This window comes from Cydia splendana, chromosome 2, assembly GCF_910591565.1.
Source record: "Cydia splendana chromosome 2, ilCydSple1.2, whole genome shotgun sequence".
Lineage (NCBI taxonomy): Eukaryota > Metazoa > Arthropoda > Insecta > Lepidoptera > Tortricidae > Cydia > Cydia splendana.
This window is the reverse complement of record NC_085961.1, coordinates 28,448,523-28,475,168: the sequence shown is the minus strand read 5'-3', so window position 1 is coordinate 28,475,168 and position 26,646 is coordinate 28,448,523. Positions and strand designations below refer to the sequence as shown.

The 26,646-nt window shown below is 35.7% G+C and overlaps 3 protein-coding genes and 1 long non-coding RNA gene across 4 annotated transcripts in view; 2 read left to right on the top strand and 2 right to left on the bottom strand.

Annotated features, from left to right (window-relative positions):
* Positions 1-4,676, bottom strand: part of LOC134806072 (uncharacterized) — a 28,941-nt gene extending 24,265 nt beyond the window's left edge. The window contains exon 1 of the mRNA XM_063779335.1: positions 4,417-4,676. Within this exon, the coding sequence (XP_063635405.1) occupies positions 4,417-4,546 (130 nt within the window). The 5' untranslated portion in view covers positions 4,547-4,676. The remainder of the gene's footprint in view (positions 1-4,416) is intronic.
* A 10,340-nt stretch (positions 4,677-15,016) lies between these two features.
* Positions 15,017-16,727, top strand: LOC134799884 (uncharacterized). Its single transcript, XR_010145479.1, has 3 exons — positions 15,017-15,139; positions 15,240-15,754; positions 15,786-16,727. It is a non-coding gene; the product is annotated as an uncharacterized LOC134799884 (long non-coding RNA).
* Positions 16,728-19,323: 2,596 nt separating this feature from the next.
* On the top strand, positions 19,324-20,669 carry LOC134799876 (uncharacterized). Its single transcript, XM_063772298.1, has 3 exons — positions 19,324-19,522; positions 19,978-20,044; positions 20,341-20,669. Exons 1-3 carry the CDS (start codon positions 19,487-19,489, stop codon positions 20,637-20,639), a joined length of 402 nt encoding a protein of 133 aa, XP_063628368.1. The 5' UTR covers positions 19,324-19,486; the 3' UTR covers positions 20,640-20,669.
* A 1,130-nt stretch (positions 20,670-21,799) lies between these two features.
* Positions 21,800-23,906, bottom strand: LOC134806073 (uncharacterized). Its single transcript, XM_063779336.1, has 2 exons — positions 23,827-23,906; positions 21,800-23,278 (listed from the first exon to the last, which is right to left on the bottom strand). The coding sequence occupies exons 1-2, from the start codon at positions 23,851-23,853 to the stop codon at positions 22,565-22,567; spliced, it is 741 nt and encodes a 246-aa protein (XP_063635406.1). The 5' UTR covers positions 23,854-23,906; the 3' UTR covers positions 21,800-22,564.
* Positions 23,907-26,646: the final 2,740 nt, after the last annotated feature.

The following is a 26,646-nucleotide window of genomic DNA, read 5'->3' as shown; positions in this document are numbered from 1 at the left end:
TTCTGATAAGTATAAGCAGGAAAATGGCTAAATATAGTCTACTTATTCACACTAATAAATTCATATTACCTGGCGGAAAACAATTACGCACCAGCACATGCATTCGGAAATTACACTGAATTAAATAGACTTAAGCGCCGTGGAAATTATACGAGGATTAACCATTTCACTTCTGCATGGTAGAACAGCGTTGCTTAGTTTGAAAGGGTGTAAGCGCCGGGCAAGAATTAATGACGGTACGTCGTTTTAGTAAATTGTGGTAAAATAGCCCTTCTGGTGACATTCGCAGCAGCGATTAAGTTAATCGCGGTCGTTTGTCTCCTCCACCACGTACTAACAGCGACACGCTGTACTGACCCAAGGTGGATCTTATGGCGTTGCAACAAAGTTGACGAATGGTCAGTTAATAGTCTGTCACCATGGCACCGGCAAGTGCAGTGCGAGTGCAGTATGGATTACACATAATATTTCAATTTTTTTAGCGTAGCTTACAAGTTGAAGTGAAGTTGAGTTGAAGAGAAGATTGAAGCCCGACCGATTTAAAGGGCTGTTTCTGTGATGGCATCATATAACAACAAGCTTGCCTATAGATAGGTACTATTAAACAGGGTAAAATCGCAAAAATATTTGGTTGTCGCATAGAAATCAGCGGCATCATATCAGCCGGAATGTATGAAACAGGCAAATATTTTTCACGATTTCGACATTGGTCCATTAATAAAAGTTGTTTAGGTACTATATTAAATGTCACATTTTGCTCACCAGTAGGTATATATAGGTGTGCAACAACAGATAGGATTACCAGATCCAAGTTTGGGATTTCCTGACAAAATTCCTGATTTGCGGATATTTTTCCTGTACATAATAGAAAAGTCTGATAATACACTAAAATTCCTGACATTTTCATATTCCGGCCACATTCCTGTCAAACGGCCATAATTTCTTACAGACAGAGAAATACAGATTATTTACACATATTTTTAAATGCTCAAACAGCCTTCTTTCCATTAATGTTTGCTACTGTTAACAGAAAATTAAAATGGTAATGGCGGAAGATTTATTATGCTAACTATGAGGAAACGAGCTTGGTCAAGTTTATGACCAACATCTAATGGAAATCTAGCAGACAATATTAGTTGACACGTCATAGTAAACAATTCCTAGTTATTATTATTGTGGTTACAGTAAGTAGAACCTAGCTAATCCGGATCCCCAGAAGAACCGCTGCCTGCCGCGTCGGCTCCTTCCGAATAACCACGATCACTGAATTTGCGGGGGTCCGGATTAGCGAATCGTACTACCATCATGGAACTCTATATACTATTTAATAGACCATCTTTTGACCAAAGTCATCGGCTATTTTGGCTTCGTACGACAGAATTACCAGGTGCGACATCCACCTCAAACTGAGCTTCATAACTACTTTACCAAATAAAAAAAGTCTCCCAAACAATAACCTACATACAATAATTAAATTAAAGCTCAAAAATTACTGAGCACATAAAATTACCATTAAACAGCTGTCTATATCAGCTAATGTTAATGCGAAAAACGCGAGCATTATTAGAAATTAGAATACATACAATACAACTGTTTTGTACATAATCATTGTTTTTTTAAAGAAGTTGATGGTATTCCAAATATCACCGGTCAAACCACATTGTCAGTAGAAAAAGGCGGGTACTTAATTCAAATTTTCTAAGGGACGATAACCCTTCGCGCCTACATTTTTTAAACTTGCCGCTCTTTTCTACTGACGGAAATGGCTTTGACAGAGTATACATACTAAAATACTGTTCAGCAATTGCCCCAATTTTTCACTGTCAATTTCCTTGATAAAATGAATGACGGATTGAATGTTCTGATCGCAATCGCAGCAGCTATGCGGCTTCGAATGTCACCTTTACGTTTTTATTGTTTTTGTTACAGCGCTTCGAAACTATTTTTTTTGTATCACTTTACTCATGGAAAACTTTGCCATACTTGTTTGGCTTCTTTGCCCTTTATTTAGCCCGGTCTGAAGGACCTCTAGGCACTTTGAGAATACCGGTTCCACAATCAATGAAAACGAAATCAGGTCTCTTTATTATATAAATAAATTTTAATAGTTTAAAAAAACACTAGAAAAACACGCTTTGTCCATTACGTGACCTTTCTCACAAGTGCAAAGACGACTATGATACGATATTCCATCATGGAATGCCAGTGCCTATCTTCCGGCTTCATCATTAGACCTTGAAACCTAATCGTGGTCAAAGTTCATTACAATACTTTTCTAACAAATCCAAACACAGCTATGATACGATGTTCCATCATGAAGTTCCAGTTCATATCTTCCGGCTCCATCATCAGATCGGTTCGACAGTACCATATTATTGTATTGTCATCAGAACTACATACAGCTGCCAATTTTCATGACGCTACGATCCTTGGAAGATGGTTAAATTAGTTACCTTAGATTCCATTACATAGTTACATACAGGTCGACCTAATAAAAACGTGTTAAAAACCCATACAACGTGACCCATTTTATTTCCTTCCTGAGTTTAGAGGAACTTGAAATCTAAGTTAGCCTTCTAATCCCATCTTACTAGAAAAAATGTCAGTTAAATTTGAGATCAATATTGTATGAAATATGGTTGAATTTCTTTTGTTTTGAAATGGTCCGAAACAAAAGAAATGCGACTCTGTTCCAATTGAAAATGGTCTCAATTACGGCGAAGTAATAGTACTATGAGAAGGACTATGGGCCTTAGGAGGCTTGAAAAGCAATAAATCACAGTATAACGTGATCATCGTGTGCTACAATGTCAGTGTGATGGAGTGACCAGCAACCTAATTGTAGGCTAATCGCGTGATACAAGTCGCGGGCCCAATATTACAGGGTTCTATGTTTCACTTTTATCGAACTGAAATTTAAACATTGTCATAGTATATATTAAGTCGAATTTCGACTATCTCGAAAATGTAACATACCTAGAACCCTGTAATAGTGGGCCAGCGAAGTACAGTCGGGTTATTCGCGTGAGGTTTTGATGTACCGAGTTTGGAATGGTTATAATTAAGTTATAATTCGGTGCTATGCCTCAGGGGCCATCATTAGATTTAGATTTTTTGTTTTTAATTACTTATAGGTTTAGTTTTAAAACAAAATATTACTGTTTGTAAGACTATTGTCCTGTTGGAAATAAAATAATAATCCCCCAGTTGTACATTAAAGATATTGAATTGAATTGAAATTGTAGGACTTTATAATATTATAAGTAGTTATTAAATTTTAAAACATTTGCTTATTTTTACATACTTTATGGCTCGTCGTAATCAAATAAAAACACCAGAAAAAAAATGAAACAACCTTTTTTAATTTCTTCTGGTGAACCGTTGATTTGAATACACCATATAGGTAGCTAACGGTCAATAATTATGACTTCTTCTTCTTAGTCGGCGTCTTCATTGCTGAAGGTCCTGTCTAGTTTGAAGAGTTTCCTGCGCGATGTACCATGCTTTTCCAAGTGTTCCTGTCCTCGGCCGTCTTAATAGCTTCAGGTCTGGCAAGCCGGTGATGGTTTTTATCAAGTCTGACCACCGGGTAGGCGATCGTCCGCGTCCTCTTTCCCCTTCGACCTTACCAACTACCATCAGCTTTTCTAAGCTATCCGGGTCTTTACGAGCGACGTCAATATGACGTTATATCCTAAAATATTATTTGAAAATTTGTAATCCGGTCCTTGGGCTGATTAAAATTTAACTGAACTATATATGGGTAAAGAACTGCACCTACTTTATATTTCGTTATAAGTATTGTAGCGTTGTTTCTCAATGTTATTGTTGCGATGAATTAAAGTTCGCGGACATATAATTTGTGTAATACGGGTTACATTGTGTCGTATCGCCATAGTTATAATGCTACTTTTAAAATCCTTTGATTTTCCATTTAATTAGATATATGTAGAAAAGTGAACTATTTTACAGACTTAAGCCAAATGAAAAAACATATCTCAGTATATAGGTACCGGCAATCATTAAACTATGTTAAAGGCAATGTAGTGATTTGGGTTGTGGAACTTGTGGATACTAAATCTAAATAAAATTCCTAGGTACAGTCAGCATCGAATGTATAGTAACGGCCAAAGTCGTGTAATATATCGCTAGGTACACATCCTTATTTCTATGGTAACAAAGGTAGAGTTAGACCAAAAAAAGTCTGCAACGATTTGGATAGCATACGCAGTGCAAATGTTATTTATACGTCATAATTTCATAGAAGTTTGACGTTTATAATAACAGTTGCACTGCGTGTGCTATCAAAATCATTGCAGACTTGTCTTGGTCTAGCTCTATGTGTATTCTTTATTTAAAAAATATTTTTTAGAAATGGTGCCGATGTTAGTCTCTAAATAATAAAATGATTTTTACCTGAACTACATACTACTGATGGCACTAAACATATTACAAGACCCGCATATATGCTCTCCCAACTGAATTTCTTTCGTCTACTGATAACACAGCACTCACTGACACAGTTTACAAACTCTGTACACTCCATCTCTTTATCCAAAATTACACAATAATAAAACCTACATGCTTTATTAAAAAAAAAGCACGAGTTTTTTTTTATTTGAAATTGGCGCGACAAAAGCGCGGGAAAAAGACGCTCGTGGCGCGTGCGCGGTTAACGTACAATGAACCGTATTTTTTCTGTAGGCACAGACCTCCCGCCATACAGCCAGTGAATCTGATTATGGAGTTATAAACTGGGTATAATGAGATACGACGAATCTTGACCCTGTGCGAGATTATCTTGCGAAAAATGTGTAAGCTGTAGTACCTACTCGTATTGTTTGTTATGTTGGCCAATGCGTAGTGTAATATGCAAAAGAGGTGATTATAATTAATACATGTCTTATTTAGTGTTATTGGCTATTGTGTTTATAAATGATTGGTTGTGACATTTTTTGTCAATTTTCTGTGACAGTGACAGGTGACGAGGCACGTGTCATAACCAGGCATCGAAGTTTTTGTCGCATGGTAAGACTAATAGCAAGCTATGGAGTCGACATTTGCCATAAATATAAACTCTTATTCATACTCATACTCATTTATTTAATTTATCTTAAAATGCCTTTAGAGCGGTCGGTCGTGTATTTTATCTGAGTCGAATTATATATAAAAATATTTTTCTATTACATTATGAATTCATAACTTCAACTATTTTAACATACAACTATACAAACTACATCGCTGCGAAAGACCTAATGTCATGTAGGTACTGACCGCTGATAAAATTGATTAGTATTTATCATATGTCAATCACTGGTGATTGCAAACGTAGTAGTTATTTATATCTGTAAGTGGTAAATACGTTGTGGATTAATCCATAATTAATTATTATGCCTAACCCAGAAATAGCTGCAATTTTGGCATGGATAGAGCCATACAACGATTTACAATATGACTATGAAAAATCTGCTAGAGTGTGCTTGAGTTGTGAAGTACAACTCACCCAATTGAAACATAAATTTATTTTAAAACATATCAACAGTATTCTTCATCAAACGAAATCCACTGGAACTTCAATATACACGACCGACCGCTCTAAAGGCATTTTAAGATAAATTAAATAAATGAGTATGAGTATGAATAAGAGTTTACATTTATGGCAAATGTCGACTCCATAGCTTGCTATTAGTCTTACCATGCGATAAAAACTCCGATGCCTGGTCATAACTAAACGCATGTAAAGCAGAGGTACAGTCAGCATTATTAGCAGCGGACGAAACAACGCGTCAAAAGTATCCGTTACCCTAGGTCACTTTTAAAATAAGGATATATGTCTACAGTTACCGTTCAAAAGTGTCACAGTATGAACTTAGGGTCGGTTGCACCAAACCGTCTGTCACCGTTAAAGCGTTCGCTAAATTTTATAGTATGGGAAGTTTCATACTACACTGCTGAATGACGTTAATCAGTCGTTAAATGTGGTTGGTGCAACTGGCCCTTAATCTCCTTTTGTTAAGTTCCCAACTAGCAAAATCACGCTAACAACAGTCTCTAGACTACAATTTTGTCGCTCTTATATTGATTTTATATCATCGTATAAGCCCGGGTTTGGGCACAAAGCATAAGCGTATTTATTTTAATATCGTTCTAATATCAGTCTAATTGAATGTTGTTTGCATTCACAGTAATCTTTTTCAAAACTATATTAAGCTGCTTTAGGCTAATATCGCTTTTACGTAAGTATCTTGTAAGCCTACATAGGCTTATATTGGTCGAACGTAAGTATCTTGTAAGCCTACATAGGCTTATATTGGTCGAACGTTAGAATCTTGTAAGCCTAAATAAGCTTATTTTGGTTTGAAACATTCTATTTGTGAAGTATAAATATACGGGTGAAATTAACTGCAACGTGACAAAAACATATTAGTGTAAGTGTTTATCAAACTTTTTATGAATTATGTTTAAATATAGTAACGTGCTGTTTATCATCGTCTGTTTATGTTTCAGGGTAAGTATTCACATGGGAAAATATTATTTATTGTAAAGTAGACCCTGTTTTACACTTCAAACTTCATGCGCCTACTCAAATATGGTATTTGAATATTTTTATAATTATTTTATTTCTTTATTTTGTATTGATAGTCAGCCATTGATGTAGGTGTATTTTTCAAGCGCACTATTAGAGTATTTTAAGCATTCTGAATACAAATGATGTGGCCATGTTGAATAAATTACGGTTCCTTGCTTTACTTATACTAACAATAGTGTTCCCAAAAACGATTTAAGATCAAACCATCTTATATTGATCTTCTCTTTTGTGATATAAGTGTCTTGATCTTATATCACTCTAATATCTTACTAAAGTGCTGCTGTTGATCTTATTATAGCTTTAGTAAGATCAGAAAAGTACGTACTTACAGTGTTCTTATGCTATGTTGATATTAGTCTTACATTCTTACAATAGCATTTAGAAATCTAATATAAAATCAAATGAACTAAGAGAATGAGGATATAAGACCAGGTACTCTCAAGTTCAATGAGACTTCGTAAATGTTGTTGTAAGAGCAAGATGCTTGTAATAGTATTATGCTACGTTGATATTAGTCTTACATTCTTATAATAGCATTTATAAAGTCTAATATAAGATCAAATGAACTTAGAGAATGGGGATATAAGACCACGTACTCTCAAGTTCAATGAGACTTCGTAAATGTTGTTGTAAGAGCAAGAGGCTTATAATAGTATTATGCTATGTTGATATTAGCCTTACATTCTTATAATAGCATTTAGAAAGTCTAATATAAGATCAAATGAGCTTAGAGAATGTGGATATAAGACCAAGTACTCTCAAGTTTAATGAGACTTAGTAAATGTTATTGTAAGAGCGAGAGGCTCATAATAGTATTATGCCATGTTGATATTAGTCTTACATTCTTATAATAGCATTTAGAAAGTCTATTATAAGATCAAATGAACTTAGAGAATGTGGATATAAGACCAGGTACTCTCAAGTTCAATGAGACTTAGTAAATGTTATTGTAAGAGCGAGAGGCTTATAATGGTATTATAAAATGCTCTTATATACATATATAAGACTAGGTAATAAGACTAAACTTACTAAAGTGCGTATTAGCTTGTCTAAGACTAATATAAGAGCGATGATAAGTTCAAAACAAAAATAAGAGCGCTATAAGCTTACTACTCTTATAAAGTGCGCAATCTGAGAATTTTTTGCTAGTTGGGTTATTACAGAATGGTAACGACTTTTGACGCGTAGTCTTATCTGCTATTTTAGATGCTGACTGTACCTACTTATTTCCTAACTGGGCATTTAAACTAAGGTAAGTACTTATTTAGTTTCCTTTCCTGCTACGAAATTTATTGACATATTTGAAATATCAGATCTCAAATTTAACAGGCGGTAATAGGTAGGTATGTGTGAAATTTTATTTTAAGCAAATGCCTCAAGGAGGTTTATGTTTAGTCTAGCAAATTATAATACAAACATTTTCTTATAACAATAAATAATAAACGAGCACAACAACATATCGACTTAGGGTCACCACTCTCAGACTTGAGGATGAAATTCGTTATGGGAGAAATGATGAACGATTGAAACAGAAGTAGCAAAAAACCTGTAGGTAAGTAGGTACTGTAATATTTCTGCAATTCCCACAAATTTAGTTAAGACCGTTTAATTATCTCTAAAACAATTATGTGCCTACTATAAATAATGTACAATGCACAATGGGTGTGCATTGTAACGTAATATATCTACTTCTAATACTTTATACTCGTACAACATTTTTATGTTATTAAAAATTAAAACGTTTTCGAAAACGTAAACGTTAAAAACTGGTTTACGTATCGTTTCGAAACCGTTCGTGTTTACGGAACTAAATGATTGTTTATTATGGTGATATGTGCTTACGTGCTCAAAATCACATTTCACGGTGGCAGAATAACTAAAGAGAGTTAGACCAAGAAAAGCGAATTTGATAGCCCACACAGTGCAAGTGTTATTTTATACATCAAATTTCTACAAACTTATGACGTATAAATAACACTTGCACTGCGTGGGCTATCAAAATCGCTGCAGACTTTTTTTGGTCGAAATCTATACGATTACCATTACCACCGACCGGACGGAGACGGAGCGCTTCTTGATAAGAGTCATAAGGTCATAACCCGCCGCCATACAATCGAAGTAGCGCCCTCATATTAAAATATCCAAAACCCCCTAGTGTTTTCATTCGATAACGCGACGAGCGTTCGCGTTTTGTCTATTTTTGTATGGGATTTTGAACACCGCGCCAAGCGGGACATTTTGGAAACTCTAAATCCCATATAAAATGACACTTAACGCAAAGGCGAAATTTACACTAGTGGTACTGAACGGTATTCTACTACCTACTTATTTTAAGTGGTGGAGTTTAGTAAAGTAGAGTAGAGTAGAAACCAAAGAAAAAAGTGGTACAAATATGCGACACGTTTCAAAGTATTCTCGGTAATCAAATGTAACCACATCAAATAATCATAATTTTGCTGTAAAACAGTTATGGCAAGCGTATTTTTTATTGATAAAACACGTGTTTTTGCGACGAATGAGTCGTAATTTTTATATAGCCTGAAGATGGGTGGGTTGGGGACCTTGAAGATTTTTAATGGATTATTCTACCTACCCTAACCTACATACATGGCTGTAATACAAAAAACCGGCCAAGTGCGAGTCGGACTCGCGCACGAAGGGTTCCGTACCATTACGCAAACAACGGCAAAAAATCACGTTTGTTGTATGGGAGGTCCACTTAAATATTTATTTTATTCTGTCTTTAGTATTATCATATAGACAGATGGACAGACAGACGGACAAACAGACAGACAGATCGAAAGCGGAGTCTTATTAATAGGGTCCCGTTTTTACCCTTTGGGTACGGAACCCTAAAAAATTGTCCGTTCTAAAAGATGCCGAGCATGCTTGTCATATTATGTACAAGTACAACTACATAATATAATATTATTATGCAGCAACAAAAGTAACGGATCTAATGGGGTCCAGCAGATGGCGCCATCATAGCTTGCCCTGCCAATCCCTAGAATTGTGTCAAAATATTGTTTTTTTTTTTAATGCCCTTTATTTAAGCCAGATCTCACAGAAAAAGGGGCAAGCTATGATGGCGCCATCTATGCAAACCTTTGACAGTTGCCAACCCCATTACGTGTCAGAGGTATTAATACTACTAGTAGAATGCTGTGGCCCTAGTGAATAAAGGTACAAGTCTCGGGCAGCGCAGTTGTAAAAGGGCGTAAGTTCCAAGTAACACTTTTACACCTAAGCTGCGCGTGACTTGCACCCTTTTTCACTAGGGCCACAATGGTAGTAACCATTCTCTAATGAAATAAAAACTTTTACAAAAAAAATAAAACCGACTTCAAAAAGATGACATAAAATATTATCCGTTTTTAAGTATATGCGTTACCAACTGATATGATTGAAGTCGGTGCCAAGCCAAATTTGAAGCATACCATGATTTTAGGGTGACTCGATAAGAATGTACGTGTAAGAATGTATGTGTATGTACGTTGGATTACCTACCTTACACCACACGACAGCAATGATCATACTTTCTGTAGATACCTAAGAACACACCGTCAAGCCACCTTGGCGCAGTCCGTACCATGTTTGTCGGTACTAGTATAAAACCAATGCGATTGCCGATATGTTTTTTAAAGAGCAATTTTTACAAATTTTCGAACTGTCCATAGTACTCTGGTGTGGGATTGGGACTGAGTTATTTCCCGCCTCTTATCCAGAAAACTTGATTTCAAAATATAAAACAATCCAAGGACCATCTACAGGGCTTTAACTTTTTACCTGCATGGCAAATTTCACCAGTTTACATGGCAGTTGTTTAGCCGAAAAGGTGACAAAGAGACAGACAGAATTACTTTCACTATTATAATATTAGTAAAGTTGTAATGTGAATTATAGACATAAACCTGATTATTTTTGACCGGTATTGTTACTATTTGTCGTGGCACCGACTTCAAACATATCAGTTGGTAACGCATATACTTAAAAATCGGGCAAGTGCGAGTCGGACTCGCGCACGAAGGGTTCCGTACCATATAAAAAAAAAACAAAAAAAAGCAAAAAAAAAAACGGTCACCCATCCAAGTACTGACCACTCCCGACGTTGCTTAACTTTGGTCAAAAATCACGTTTGTTGTATGGGAGCCCCATTTAAATCTTTATTTTATTCTGTTTTTAGTATTTGTTGTTATAGCGGCAACAGAAATACATCATCTGTGAAAATTTCAACTGTCTAGCTATCACGGTTCGTGAGATACAGCCTGGTGACAGACGGACGGACGGACGGACGGACGGACGGACGGACGGACAGCGAAGTCTTAGTAATAGGGTCCCGTTTTACCCTTTGGGTACGGAACCCTAAAAACGGATAATATTTTATTTCATCCTTATTGAAGTCGGTTTTCTTTTTTTTTGTAAAAGTTTTTATTTTACAATTTTTAGTTTTAAGGCATTGTTAAAAGCTTATGAGTGACGTGTGACGCATGAATGAAAAGCATAATAATGCGTATCACTAAATTCGAAATTATTCCTGTCACTACACAAACACAAAATCCATCCTCCGCCCCGCCACTGACCCAATCCCTCAACCCCCCAATCCCTCAACCCCCCGATCACTCAACCCCTGATCACGGAACCCCTCGACCCTGAACCACCAACCTTTCAACCGCCATTTCCCGACTCCTCAGTAGCCTTACCATAAGTCTTACACTGACATATTCGCTAGCGTGTGCGTAACTTACTTTCTATGCGTCGTGCTGGCATCCTATTAGTGCGAACGAGATAGTTACGAAGACGTTAGCGAATATGTAGTAGTGTCAAACTCTTGGTAGGGCTACAGTTGTACTTCATCAAATTGGTGATTTTCGGGGGGGAAATGCTTAAGTTACTATAGAAAACAACGATGTCGCCATACTCGTGCCTTTAAAAATTGAGGAGTTCCCTCATTTCCTTATGAATTCCGTCATCAGATTAGAACCAACAATGTTATGTTCCCATAACATAACATAAGATGTTCCCACCTTAGAGGTAACTTCGTTCAAACGAAAAAAGAATTACTCAAATCGGACCACGGGTTCCGGAGTAATCTACATTTATAAAATCATCATTATTACCTATCATCAACAATCATCATCATCATCAGGTCCACTCTATCAAATTGATGAGTGATTTTCAAGAGGGAATGCTTGATTTGCTTAAGACAATACCCAAATTACCATACATGTGCCTTTAACAATTGAGGAGTTCCCTCAATTCTTCATGGATCCCATCATCAGAACAGCACCAGATTAATGTGGGACCACCTTGGAAGTACCTTCTTTCGAACAAAAAAAGAATTGCTCAAATCGGACCACGGCTCTCGGAGTAATCGCTGAACGTCCTACATTTTAAGAAATCGTCATGATTATCATCAAAACAATCATCATCATCAAGTCCACTTCATCAAATTGGTGCTTTTCGAGAGAAAATGCTCGAGTTGCTTAAGAAAACACCCAAATCACCATACATGTGCTTTGAAAAATTGAGGAGTTCCCTCAATTCCTCATGGATCCCATCATCAGAACAGCACCAGATTAATGTGGGACCACCTTGGAAGTACCTTCTTTCGAACAAAGAAATAATTACTCAAATCGACCCACTGGTCTCGGAGTAATCGGTGAACATACATAAAAAAAAAACATAGCCACAACCGAATACAGAACCTCCTCCTTCTATGAAATTGAAGTCGGTTAAAAAGAGAATTTTATAAGTATAATACGTTCATTTTCCAAACGCTACTATGCCTTGCAAAAATCTCTGTTTTCATTATTCCATTATCATAATCAGTTAACCAAACTCAAACCCACGCTACTCGTACCTCTGCCAATTATTCACACAAAACGCCTAATCCGAAACGAACGTACATAAACTAGCAATTAATCTCCAGCATTGAAAACCAAACATCGGGCCAAATATCGCAGTGAAATTAATCAGAAAGGCCAAGTGTTTTTCCGCAGACCTTCGTTAATAAATGCCTTTAAAAGCCATTACTTAGAGATAATTTATTGTCCCGAATTTAATGGGAAGTTACGGGAATTGGATTAGGAGCAGGATTTTAGAAAGGACACAGGTATAGTACCTGGTTTTAATACGTTACCTTTTGCGCGTTTTCATAATGCCCTACACTAAAAGCTACTGAAACAGTAACGGCATACGTTAATTTTTAACCATTTTAACTAATTCCATGGACACTTATCACCAACCACAAGCAGATGTAAGAAGAGTTATTCTGTCATATAAGTAGGTACGTGGGCCATACTGAAAATCCAGTCCAGGAATTTTCAGTATGCCCTAAGTATGTGATATATGTGTCAATGTTTAGTTATGTTCATAACCCGGGGTTTTGGGTGCAGGAATGTTTTACACTACCTACCCAAAAAATAGGTAAAAACTGTGAAAATCAAAACTATTTGGACATTTTTAATCACATTTGTGACACACAAGCTAAACACATAAAAACATTCCCGGACCAAAAACCCCAGGGTATGGTTATGTTACTTATGTTGAGTCACTTGGCTGACTGGTAGCTAGCTTAGCTAAAACGTATCGATGCAATGGTTCAACTACCACCGGGTCGATCATTTTCCAACGTTTTTGATGTTTGTGTGATATTTATGTAATATTATTTTGGCACCGAGTGAAACTTGAATGTAGCTTTAGGTTGCTCTTTCGAAGAAATTTATTATATATGTGAAAGCTTCTAAGAAGACAATATTAGTACTTATTTGTAAATCAGTGCTAATTTTGCACTAATTAACTAGTATTGTAATGTATTGTACTGTATTGTATTTTTTCCAGAAATGCGTATTGAAATAGTCCTGAAACTCCTTCTGGTGCTGACGCTGGCGTGTGCAGAAAACCCGGACTGCATTCAACAACCAGAATGTGTACCAGCCATACCCGCTGTACCCGTGTACCCGGTTATGCCGGTTGTACCGGTGTACTACTATGTATACTACCCTTATATCTATGGATAAATTGAGCCTACAAATCTTCGCATCTGACGTGTGTAGAAAATAAGGACGGCATAAAACCTGTGTCCTAAATATGCTACAATCATATACCTACGCCATATCCTTATCTGAGGTTATGCCTTTGGTGCCTGGTACCCGTGAGCACTACATATATTATCTGCACTAGTTTGTATACAATATTGTATACAATACTCCTTCTTAAATTGTTCAGTGATACCTAAGTGATTTGTAATAATATTATATCTAATATTAACTATTAACAGTCCTTGTTTTATTTTGTACATCGCAGAGTTGACCTTTAGCGGTTGAATTCGAATAAATGTTATTAAGTAGCTGTGTTTATAAATTTGCGGTTGCTTTTGTTTTTCTCGATTTGTTTCTTTTAGGTAAGTTTGTTTTGTCAGTCTGGTTTGTGGGCTAAATATTTGTTTAAAATGTTTATTTTATCAAAGTTTTAACAAAGTTGTTGCGACTTAAGGTACCTAGCTCGTTGTACGAGTTGTTGTATCTGTTTATCATTATATTTAAAAATGTCTGACCCTTTTTAGTATTCCGTACAAAACTTTGTTCACGGAACACTTATTTAGTATACCTACGTCAAAAGCGCATTATAAAATCTTAGCCAATAAGGTTACGAATTGGTTAACGTTTAACCCTTAAACATGTAGTGTATCTATAAGTACCACATAGCAAATGATTTTTTTTTGGCAAGCTGAGTAAATACAACTACCGCAAAATATCATTGCCGTAAAGTCTATTAAGTGGGTGATATCGGAACGTAAAAAAATGACAGGTGTCAAAACAATTTTCTTTGACAATTTAGTTGTCAAACTCAAATCGACAACAAATGGCAGTTTTTGCATGGATGTAAGTAAAAAGAGGTAGATATGGTACCAGGCGCACGATCGTGAGCCATCAAATATAGGTTCCGGAACCTATATTTAGTTAGTCGTATGGGTGACGCCAACCTGTCAAATTGTCAAAATCGTTGGTTCGAATTTTAGTTTTGTCAACTATGAACGTCACACGTCTACATAAATAAAAGGTCATTGAGTTTTTGTACGTTTGTCCCGCTGTATAAGTTCCCGGGTTTTTTTTATTGAATTAGGGGTAATAAAAAAAATTAAGTAATTACTTTTCTTTTTAAGCTATTACCTACCCGAATCAGTAATCAAAAGTAAAAAATGCGTCAGGCCTGTTTAAGGGTTAATACAGATTATTAACACTGCATGTAATAAGTGTCGTAGACGATTGGCGACATTGGCGTAGATGATCTCACACTTATATGCAATTTTGTAAGTATATACCTGTAAGGACTATTCAAAAAGTATAAATATGAGCAGTTCAATATTAATTTAATATTTATCAGTAAAGAGAAAATTAAACAAGCGGAAACCATAATAGTAGTCGATAAAATTATTTCACCGATTTACCTATAGTTTTAAATTAAATCTATAATTACCAACTTGAATGTTACTTACACAACAGTTTTGGAGATCACAAATACGATGCTATGAAACTATGGAGACAAAAGGTTCGGGGAAAATAAAAGTGTATCATAATAGACGTAATTTTAGCCTATGGGTTAGGTTTTAATTAGTAAGGTTATTTTTAATAAAATTCATTTTTTCTAGGAATGTGTAAAATTGTATTATTAGTAATTCTTACTCACGCCGTGACAACCAAAGCAAAAGGAACGAACGAAGAACCAACCCCAGATAGTGCGAATGGAAACACTTCAGTAAACTCATCTAGTCCAGCAATGAAAAACACCACATCGAATGAAGAAAATGAAGAAAACTGCATTGAGTGTGCACCCTTCATACCTATACCCGTGTACCCATTCTACCCTTTTTATGGTTACTACACACTGTATTACCCGTACTTATTCGGGTAACCAAGACGAGATTCGATACTTCAACTGCAATATTTTTGTATAAATACAATTTTTACTTACAAATATTTCAGGCAAATTTACTCTTAGCTATAGGTAACAAAAATAACATTTAAAGATTCTTTAAGGACTAAAATGATTTCACTTTTAAAATATTTATCACATAATTAAATATTATAAAAGTGAAATCATTATATTAATATTTATAAAGTGTTTTAGGATTTTCTCCATTTAACGATTAAGTCCTAAAAGTAGGTACAAAATTGGTCTCAGACGGATTTACAAGTACCTAGGTAATTGTAGACGATTTATAAATGGAAATCTTCCACTTTTTTATGAAATAGTTCAAACTTAGCACCGATTATTCGTTTCTCCATCTTGAGTCTGAGACATTTGACCTTTGTTTAAATTAGAAAGATAATTTATATTCGGCGTACTAAAATCTACGCATGTGTAGTGTACAGTCACCATCAGATATATCGGAGCGGCCAAGGTGATCACAAATATCTGAACACACACTCTAACGCCTTGACAATAGAGGCGTGTTCAGATATTTGTACCAGTGTAGGTCAGGCCAAAATATCGGTGTATTTAAACATCCCATTACAACACGTTTCCGTGGACAAAAAAGAATAAACTAAAAACGGTTTATTCCTGACCATATACCGTTGAGAGCATTTCTCATATTAATGAGTGTCGTTGGAAGCATTTAAACAAACGGGCGTGCACCGGTGCCGCTGAATCAATGCTCATTAATATAATGGCTGTAGCTGCAATAGTTGGCGTTGTTTTATAAAAGGTGGGACGGACTAGAGATCGTAGTAATAATTTAGCACGGGATGGAGAAAGTAAAATATTTTTGAGGCAGGCGGTATTCTCTATAGGTGATTAATAGGTATAATAATTAATACAACTAAGTAGCTGATTTAATAAAGGAACTATAAAGTCAATGTGGCTAATTCCGTCATAGGGTCTATTGAATAGACTCTATTCCGTCCACGAGCGTATATTTCATTGATTTATATACAATCGTAGGAAAAAGAACCATTTGCTTTTGATTGCTGAAACTAAAAGCAATCGCTGCTTTGTCGACAAAATTATCAATTTTGTTTGTTGTTCGATAAAAATGCTAGTGGACGGAATAGTCCCTATGACGGAATTAGCCACATTGACCTAAGACCATAATGATAATGACTGCAAAAAGTGCATGCTCTGAGGCATGGCTTTCTTATATTAAATAAAAATTTGTAAAATTAAAACATTATTTATTTTTCTTACGTTTTTCGAAAATCCATTAACTTTTGGGTTATTTCTACTCAGAATCACGAGGACTATCGATATAAAAAAAAATGTGTCCAAAAAAAATGACAGTTTGGTAACGCATTTTTACATACATTTTGTATGGACCGTTACAAAACTGACACCCAAAATTTGTATGAAAAACTGGGAACACTTTTTTTCTTTGCCTCATTCAGTAGTACTCGTGATTCTGAGTCTAAATAACCCAAAAATTGATGATTTTTGGAAAAAAGTAAATGGTAACATTTTATTTATTCTGAAAACCCCCTGATACAAGTTCTAGGCTACCCGACCGACACATACTCTTAATTACCTAATCAACATCGGAAGCACAATTTGACTGACTGTGCAAAATAATACGGGTGCATAACAGTTAATACTAGTCCGCATACTGACCCACTTTCTAGCGGGAATAGCAGGATTACCCTCGTTAGCTAACACTAGCACCACATTTAGGCAAAGCTTTGGCCGTGTTCCCATTGGTGGAGCTTTCGCGGTGACCAAGGCCACAACCAGAATAATGTGACCTATAGATCCGTAACACGAGGTTCGGTTTTGCTAACTTTTTTAATTGGCCCATGGTTTTTACGAAAGCGGCTGACAACCTTTAGAGTTTTCTGTAATAAGTGGTTTCTAGACCACTGGTTTCTGGGAAGCATCTATGGTATTTAAAATATTTAAATTTACAAAACATGCCAATTTGTGGTGGTTATAAGATATTTCCAAACTGTGTCACTATTGTTCTTGATTCATTCAGCGTTTATACAGGCTGGAACATTTCTAGAGACTATCTAAGTGATCTACAATCGGGTTATTATAATCGTAAAGCTATATTAAAAAGTAAAAGAAAATCATTAAAATCAAATATTTTAAAATCAGTGACAACCCTACAAAGTTATTTACATTTTAAATTGATACATGTCATGCCATTTAATAGGATCTACTTGCTAGGGTTGAAACATACAGATTGTTTGCACTAATGTTTAACAAACTGTATCTCACAAACTAAACTGTTAGAAATATTAACATGATTAATAAGTAAAAATTAAAGTACGTAGCCTAAACAATTCCCCGTTTGCGTAAAAGTCCTTCGTTCTGTTCCACCCGTTACATTCGTACGTATCTATTAACATAATCGCAAAGCGCACTTTATGCTAGTTTTCCTAAGCTTAAAATCGCTACTGCTTGGTAAGAGTTTGGAATTAGAACTTTATCTACTGACATAATCTGTTAGTCAACAACTTAGCTTAGTCCTGAAAACCATGCAATAGTTCAAATCAATACAGGTTTTTGTTACTATTAGTCGTTTTGGTAGAATGAAATGGTGGAAAAAGTGAAGTTAAATTTATAAATAGGACGCAATTTGTTTGCATAATGTCATTTCAAAACAAATGACTATCATTGCATGGTAATTATTGAATACAAAACATTTTATCTAAATGCCTAAGAATAATTTTATAAACTTTGTTATATTTTTGCGATGTGGGTTTATTCAGGCGCTGGTATTATAGATTTATAGCACTTTTACGCTATACGCGATGTATATTTATGGAGAAGAGATAACTGTCAGTGATTCGTGTCAGACTGATGGTGTCAGAGAAGTGTCAGTTATGCTGACCATATGTTATAGTAAAAAGTGAACAAGGGCTTCGTCTATAGTACATTACGATATAAGTGTGATAAGTAGGAAATTCGCAACGAGTGGCGATAAATTAAAACACGACCGAAGGGAGTGTTGTTTAAATCGACACGAGTTGCGAATTACTTCTTCGCATGTGTAAAGTACAACGTTATATACAGTACTTTAACACATTCAGGGCCAAGAACCCGACAGTCGGGTACACTGTTCGAAGCGACTATGCGCTACATACGGCGAGAACGTGGCTATGCGCTACGAGCGTAACCCGTAGCATTTAGGGGCAATGAATGTGTAAAATGTTTGACGTAGAAACGTTATTGTTCCAAATCCCGCCCTAGGGCGGTAAAGTAGCACCATATGTACTGTAATAGTACATTACGATACAAGTCCGAAAAGTAGAAAATGCGAACGCGAATTACCTTTTCGCACGTGTATTGTACAGTCGACGTCAAATATATGTTTACATTTTTACACCTTACTCCTTTGTAATAAGGCGAATAATGTAAACATATCTTTGACGTCGACTGTACAACGTTTGACAGTACATATGGCCCTTTAAATTTTTGATATACGCACGTAGCTAGTTAGGTGCTAGTTACCGCACTAGGGCGGTAAATTAGCACCATATGTACTGTACAATATATTCTGTCGCTGCTGTCACCTAATTTTAGGCTGAAGACGCTGTATGGTTAATATTCTTGATTAATTTAGTAAAAGTAGGTATGTCTTTGATGACGTAAGACGCAGGTTTGCGGTAGATCAGATGCAAAAAATCAATAAAATGAATGTACTCGTATATAAAAAAAAATGCTTCATATTATGCAAGAACGTTAGGTAGCAAGTACTTTGTAAACACTAACGATAAAAACCTTATGAAGTGGAAATAAAAAAAGCGATTGCAACAATTCAGAAAATGGTGTAAAACTAACGAAAAGGAACGCATTATCGACACTGGAAATGAGTTTCTGAAGTGGTCGTAGAACTAAATAAAATATGATGCGATAACCGTCTCAACGTGTTTTAGTAAAGCGTACCTATTTTATAGTAAAATGAAATGCGTGAGATTTGACATGTTAGGTTTTAAGGTAAGTTTAGTTCAATTTTGCCAATTTATTTTTATTCAGTGTAGCTGAATGTTCTAGTTTTGAGTCTCTTAACTACTGACCCCCATTTCGGGTTCCTCATGACTGATTTGTATAAATCTTCGGGGTTGGCAATTGTCAAAAGTTTCTATAGATGGCACCAGCATAGGTATTACCTGTCGTTTAGGCTATAAAATAGTATTTTTACACATTAATATTTTAGTATTTAAGTCAAAGTGTATTTAAGTTTAAGTAACGTAAACGATAAAGTCCCGTTGTTCAATTTAATAATTCGTAAAATTGATAGGTAAAGTCTATGCAGGCGCCATCTGTAAAACACGTCGACCGGCCAATTCCATTACACAATAAAATGGCACATTTCGCTAATTAAGTATGTATCTTTTAAATCAGCAGTAACCTGTTCTTTGCCGTGTGTAATAAAATGATTACTGTTTCAGATCTTCCTTCTTTTCTTGATACCATTAACTGAACAGTCGTACAACAGGCGAGCTCCACCAAAAACGAGTAAAATTTATTTAAATAATTTTTAAATACTGTAAAATTAGAGTTCTACTGGGGTGATAACTATTCATGTTGGTAGGATCTGGAGATAAATTAAAACAGGACTGAAGGGAGTGTTTTAAATCGACAAGAGTTGCGAATTACCTATTCGCACGTGTATCGTACAACGTTTTACAGTACATGCCCTTTAAACTTTTGACATACGCACGGAAAGTCCTGTTTCCCGCACTAGTGCGGGAAAGTAGGGCCATATGCACTGTAAAATATATTATGGTATATGTATCTTTGGTTCTTTACAGAAATCACCAAACCCTTGACAATGCCAGACACTATTGACTCAAACTTGGCTAATCAATTGAAAGTCCCAAACAGGGCATTCTGCCAGAAGATGGCCCTAAGCGACGCCGATTTCTTTATGGCAATGCCGTGGTGGTACCACTATTGTGAACGTCTGAAAGAAGAAGAAGATAGCAATACGAAAAATAAGGCAAGATTCCTCAGGCCTTACCAGAACCTCTTGCGTAAGGTACAGGATTATAAAAAAAGGCATAAAATTTGGAACGAAGTAGCATCTGTTTTACGACCTTCAAGATTATAAATAAAAAAAGGAAAAGTATCGATAAAACGAGATGTTTTGTTTTATTTAAACTTGAGTATAACGAATCAATAGGTATTTGACTGTATTTAAAATAAATTATTTTACAACATGCAAGAAAAAAGCACCAGAAGATTAATAGAGCAACGTAGACAGCAGTTATTTTTAGACACAATTTCTATTTTAAAACCCGTATAAAACTATAAAGAGTAGGTACCTAATTTGATTATGACGTCACAAGTTAGTGTTTCATATAAATTCCATAGTAGCAAAAACGTTTTGACAGCTCGAAGAAAGAAACTGATTTGGCTAGTAGTCAAATATCCTATTGACCTTAATGACCGTTTTAGAACCCCACCCTAAAGAAGCTATTGTCTGGGGGCCGATTTTTGAATTCCGATCACTCGATTTCGGCACTCGAAAACCGGTGGAAAACGGAGAAATGCTAATTTTTGAAATATGAGCGATAGAAATTGGGAATCGAGTGGTATTGACCACTCGTTTTCAATTCTATTAGTAGATTTTAAATGCCTAGTAGTGGAGATATTATTGAACGAAATACACGAAATCGAGCAGTCGGTATTCAAAAATCGGGCCCTCTGGTCGATTCCCATACAAAAGTTTTCATTGATATGAATTTAGATTAAGTTAAATATCCCCAACACACATAAATATGCATTGTACACACATAATTATGTAGAGTTAGACCAAGAAAAGTCTACAACGATTTTGATAGCATAGGTACGCAGTGCAAGTGTTATTTACACGTCATAATTTCATAGAAGTTTTACGTTTCAAATAACATTTGCATTGCGTGTGCTATCAAAAACGCTGCAGACTTGTCTTGGTCTGACGTCTCTCGTCTTTAGCACAAGTCTCTATAGGAATTAACCCTAAAAGCAAACCTTAAGTGAAATTAAATTTGATGGACTTTTTAACAACACTCGTAACAGTCGTAACGTGTTCAGATAATAAATTACTTTTGGCAAATTTGTGTAAGTAATTGACTATTCGAGAGGAGGAAATCTAAATATACTGCAACGTACCTGGGAATACAGGGTGAAGGTGAGATTAAATTTGAGAACCTTAATTAGGGATACTTGGTTTTATAATTTGCGTGTACTCAACACGATATATTTAACAATCGTTATTTATAGGTTTAAAAAAATGTACAGTCTGCGAAAGACGTCAGTTTAGAAAATAGGCTGATGTAAATCGAATCCATTTAGGGACGAGTATTAGAAAAACAACAACGTAGACATTTTCTATACATATATACTTACAAGTATGGCTTGTACTTACTCATGGAAAAACTCTTTGAGTACAATACATCACAAACAGGTCAATCAAATTAGATTTTTTTTGCCCAGCAAGTTGGAAATCGTCTCAATACCTTCATTTGGTCCTGTAATATGATCACAATCATTTGTACGATCCCAGGAGGTGTGCATCAATTTTACTCGTTTTCAGTTTTTTGCTTGTAGTTCCAAAATGGTAGGTCCGACGGAAAATTGGCTCTAATAATTATGAAAATTGATATCCGAAGATCTGACAGGTATCTTAAGATTAATTTCTCAATTTTTGGTATAATCATGTTAAAATCCGAAAACTCCTTTTCACCACAGTGTGATCCACAAAATCTTGCTAGTAGTGCCATTGTAATTGATGGTGGGTTCCTTTACATGGAGTTATTTAGCAATCCAAGGATAAATGTATCTCCCAAGACACGCAAAATGTATGCTGATTTCCTGGGATTGGGCAAACTCGGATTACACGCATTTAGGACCAAATGAAGGTATTAAATAGATTTTCAGCAGGAATTTATTCCTCAAAACGCTTTTTTTGGATATAATTTGATTGGCCTGAAAGACTTCCGGGCAATAAAGGCGAAACATTGTAAAATTAGTTTAGTTTCTTTCATTTACCAATCACAATTCTTCCTCATCATCATCACCATTATTTAAACCAAAATTCCCGCTCGCCACAGCTCTCCTCGCTTTGATCATCTCCAGCAAGTCCACCTTCTTCATCGTCACCTTCACCAAATCCTTTAGAATCTTCTTAATATCCTCATCCTGGGATATGAGGCTCTTGATATGTTCTCTAGCGTTGCCGCTGTCCCTTCTTGTATGTAATAGTACCGGTGGTTGCTTCTTTTTCTTCGGCTGCTTCATAAATTGTGGCATTGGCTTCTGCTGTGGCGTTGGTGGCATAGTTGGCATTGGGTTCCTTGGGCCCATTGAGTTAAAAGGATTCATTGAATTCATAGGATTCAAAGAATTCATAGAATTCATGGAATTCATGGAATTCATAGAATTCATAGGATTTATAGAATTCATAGACCTAAAAGGATTTGAGTTACCAGTATTCATAAAATTCATAGGTTGACTTCGCTGAAGGCTATCAGGGCCTATTTCATTTTGTCCGCAGGAATTCGAACAAGACATGGAACAGCACATTCGAGGTATGCACTCTGGCTGTTTTGGTTGTGCTGGCAACACTAACCGTTCAGGTGGCAATGGTGCTGGCTCTTGCTTTTTGGGCCTGTAGTCTTTGTAGAAGAGGATGTTTTCTATACTTTCTTCGGAGGATAAGTCGAGTTTCTTTGAGGCGATGGAGGTGAAATGGAGGGTGGTGGCAATCTGGAATGGGCGTATTTTGGGTTATCCGCAGATGGTCTAAAACGCAAAATGACTAGTGTGTTGTTTTGCCTAAATCACAATTAATAGTCTACATCGCAAAGGGTCTAGAACGCAAAATGCCCGAATTATTTTTTCCGTTTTATCTTAACTTTATAGTGATGTCGACGGGCTCCTATTCTTTGCTATTTGGTCTTCGGCCATTTGAAGATACCTAACGAACCTAACCTACCTTTGTAAAATGTGGTGATATAAAAATTGGGCATTTTGCGTTCTAGACCGTTTGCGATGTAGACTAATTGCGATTTAGGCAAAACAACACACTAGTCATTTTGCGTTCTAGACCATCTGCGGATAACCCGGTATTTTTTGTCAATTTTTCATCACAAAATGTAGTTTAATGTTAGAATAAGACAGTCCAACTTTACTTAACATACTTTATAATTATAATCTTTGTTGATTTTTTTTACATACATATAATATATTTAATATATTGCAGAATATAGCGTAGTAAAATTATCTTAAAAATGTCAAGCAGGTTATTAGCTTACCGCAAATAGAAAATTCATGACCACCATTCAGGACAATCCAAAAGTGCAATGAATCACAATATGTCTCGAGGAAATCTTTATCAGGATGTTTTCAAAACACTTCGTACGACGACTTAGGTTCATTTAGCTGTATTGTTGTTCATCGAAAAAAAGATTAAAAAACAGTCAAAATATCACATAGCAATCGATTTATCTGGAACTAGCACTTTTTACATGAAGAGTTTCCCTAAGTTATTGGTCCATTTAATAAATATACCTACCCTAAATATAATCGTAGTCATTGTAATGTCACATTGGGAATTTTAATTATACATTTTTTATTTGTATAAATAAATAAAAAATACCACATTTAGGACACTTTTATATAGGCGCTGGTATAAATATAATATTATTACAGTTATATAAAATGCTTAACCTATACATAGAAATAAATATATCTCAAGAACAAATACCTATTTGTGATAAACACAAATAAATGCCCTTCCCAGAATTCGAACCCGGGACCTCCTGCTTCCGTAGAGTCCCTTTTGACACTTTAATAAGGTAAGGGGTAAGTAATTATGTACTTACATTTATTTTACAAAAGGTTTTCAATACCTTTATCTATTTTCTTATTCATAAAACCCGGCTTTTATAAAGCCGCTTATAAAATTAGTCATTAACGTAATAATTTAAATAATTTACGTCGAAAACTAGTGTCTAAAATTCAGTATTGCCTTCCTGAAACTGTGCGGCAGTAAAAAATCAAACATTCAAGAACTTTGGGACCTTGCACATAGAACCTAAAATTTATGCGCCATTGTACCTCGTAAACGATTAAACGGAACGGAATTCCACAATTCTATTGTCAAAGTTGCCAACTTAACGGATGGAACGGAGCAAAAAAATGCCAGTTTTGAAAACTTTGGCAACAATTATCATACCTACATTTTATGTGGGGGGGATAGCAATGGCGTAAATATTAACAATGAAATGTAAATCTTTTTGCAAATTGTGTAGGAGATTTTATATTCATGCCTACGGGTATTTCGGTTTTGACTTAGCATTTAATAACCGGAGTCGCCTTTAAGAGCTTACCCCTCTGCCGAAATCCTTGCACAATTGTGCAAACTTTTGTATGGACTGACATGGCTATTTGTACGTTTCGTAGAAATCATTTAGAAATAGCAATACATTTACGTCCCCTCCCCCACAAAAATCGGCAGACTGGTTTGTACAGAAAATGACAGCCATGACGTCTCCAGTTACTAAATGCTCTAAGGGTTTAGAAGATGAATAAAGAATGGCTACAAATATAATGACCACCAAAAAATACTTTGGTACCCTAAATAAAAAAAATCATGCTTACCAAAAAAAATTACTGAACACCAAAAAAATAAGGCCTAAAAATACAAAAGTACCACCATTTTAATTACGACTGCACTTCAAATTGTATTCAAATACCAAATATATTGAATGATCACCAAATCTTGAAGACCAAATTAATGCGATATTTTCACCTAATAAAGTAAACTGATGCCAAAATTACTAGCCCCTCCCGCTCAACCCCCCGTACCCCGCACCGCATACCTACCTTACCTAATCTACTTTTCTAGTAGCATTTCGTTATGCTACTAGAAAAGTAAGTCAAACTGCTATCAGTTAAGTGGGTTAGGTTAGCACTGCGACCCTTACAGAAACGAAATGGTACTAGAAAAGTAGGTTAGGTTAGGTTTGAACTGCGACCTTTACAGAAACGAAATGCTACTATAAAAGTGGGTTAGGTTAGGTTAGAACTGCGATCCTCACAAAACCGAAATGCTACTAAAAAGTGGGCTAGGTTAAGTTTCAACTGCTACCCATACATATACGAAATGCTACTAGAAAAGTGGGTTAGGTTAGGTTTGAACTGCGACCCATACAGAAACGAAATGCTATCAGAAAATTGGGTTAGGTTAGGTTTGAACTGCGACCCTTACAGAAACCAAATGCTACTAGAAAAATGGGTTAGGTTAGGTTTGAACTGCGACCCTTACAGAAAAGAAAAGTGGGTTAGGTTAGGTTTGAACTGCGACCCTTACAGAAAAGAAATGCTACTAGAAAAGTGGGATAGGTTAGGTTTGAACTGCGACCTTTACAGAAAAGAAATGCTACTAGAAAAGTGGGTTAGGTTAGGTTTGAACTGCGACCCTTGCAGAAAAGAAATGCTACTAGAAAAGTGGGTTAGGTTAGGTTTGAACTGCAACCCTTACAAAAAAGAAATGCTACTAGAAAAGTGGGTTAGGTTAGGTTTGAACTGCAACCCTTACAAAAAAGAAATGCTACTAGAAAAGTGGGTTAGGTTAGGTTTGAACTGCGACCCTTACAGAAAAAAAATGCTACTAGAGAAGTGGGTTAGGTTAGGTTTGAACTGCGACCCATACAGAAACGAAATGCTACTAGAATAGTGGGTTAGGTTAGGTTTGAACTGCGAACCTTGCAGAAAAGAAATGCTACTAGAAAAGTGGGTTAGGTTAGGTTTGAACTGCGACCCTTGCAGAAAAGAAATGCTACTAGAAAAGTGAGTTAGGTTAGGTTAGGTTTGAACTGCGACCCTTACAGAAACGAAATGCTACTAGAAAAGTGGGTTAGGTTAGGTTAGAACTGCGACTGTTACAGAAATAAAATGCTACTAGAAAAAGGTGACGAAGTGGATTAATTAATTTAATAGGATAACGGTAATTATATTAAATATTTGCACATTTTTAATTAAAATGTGGTTACAATTTTGGTGGTCATTTACAATTTTTGGGTTTACAATGATTATTTTGGAGTCATTTGCTTTAATATGATATCAAGATT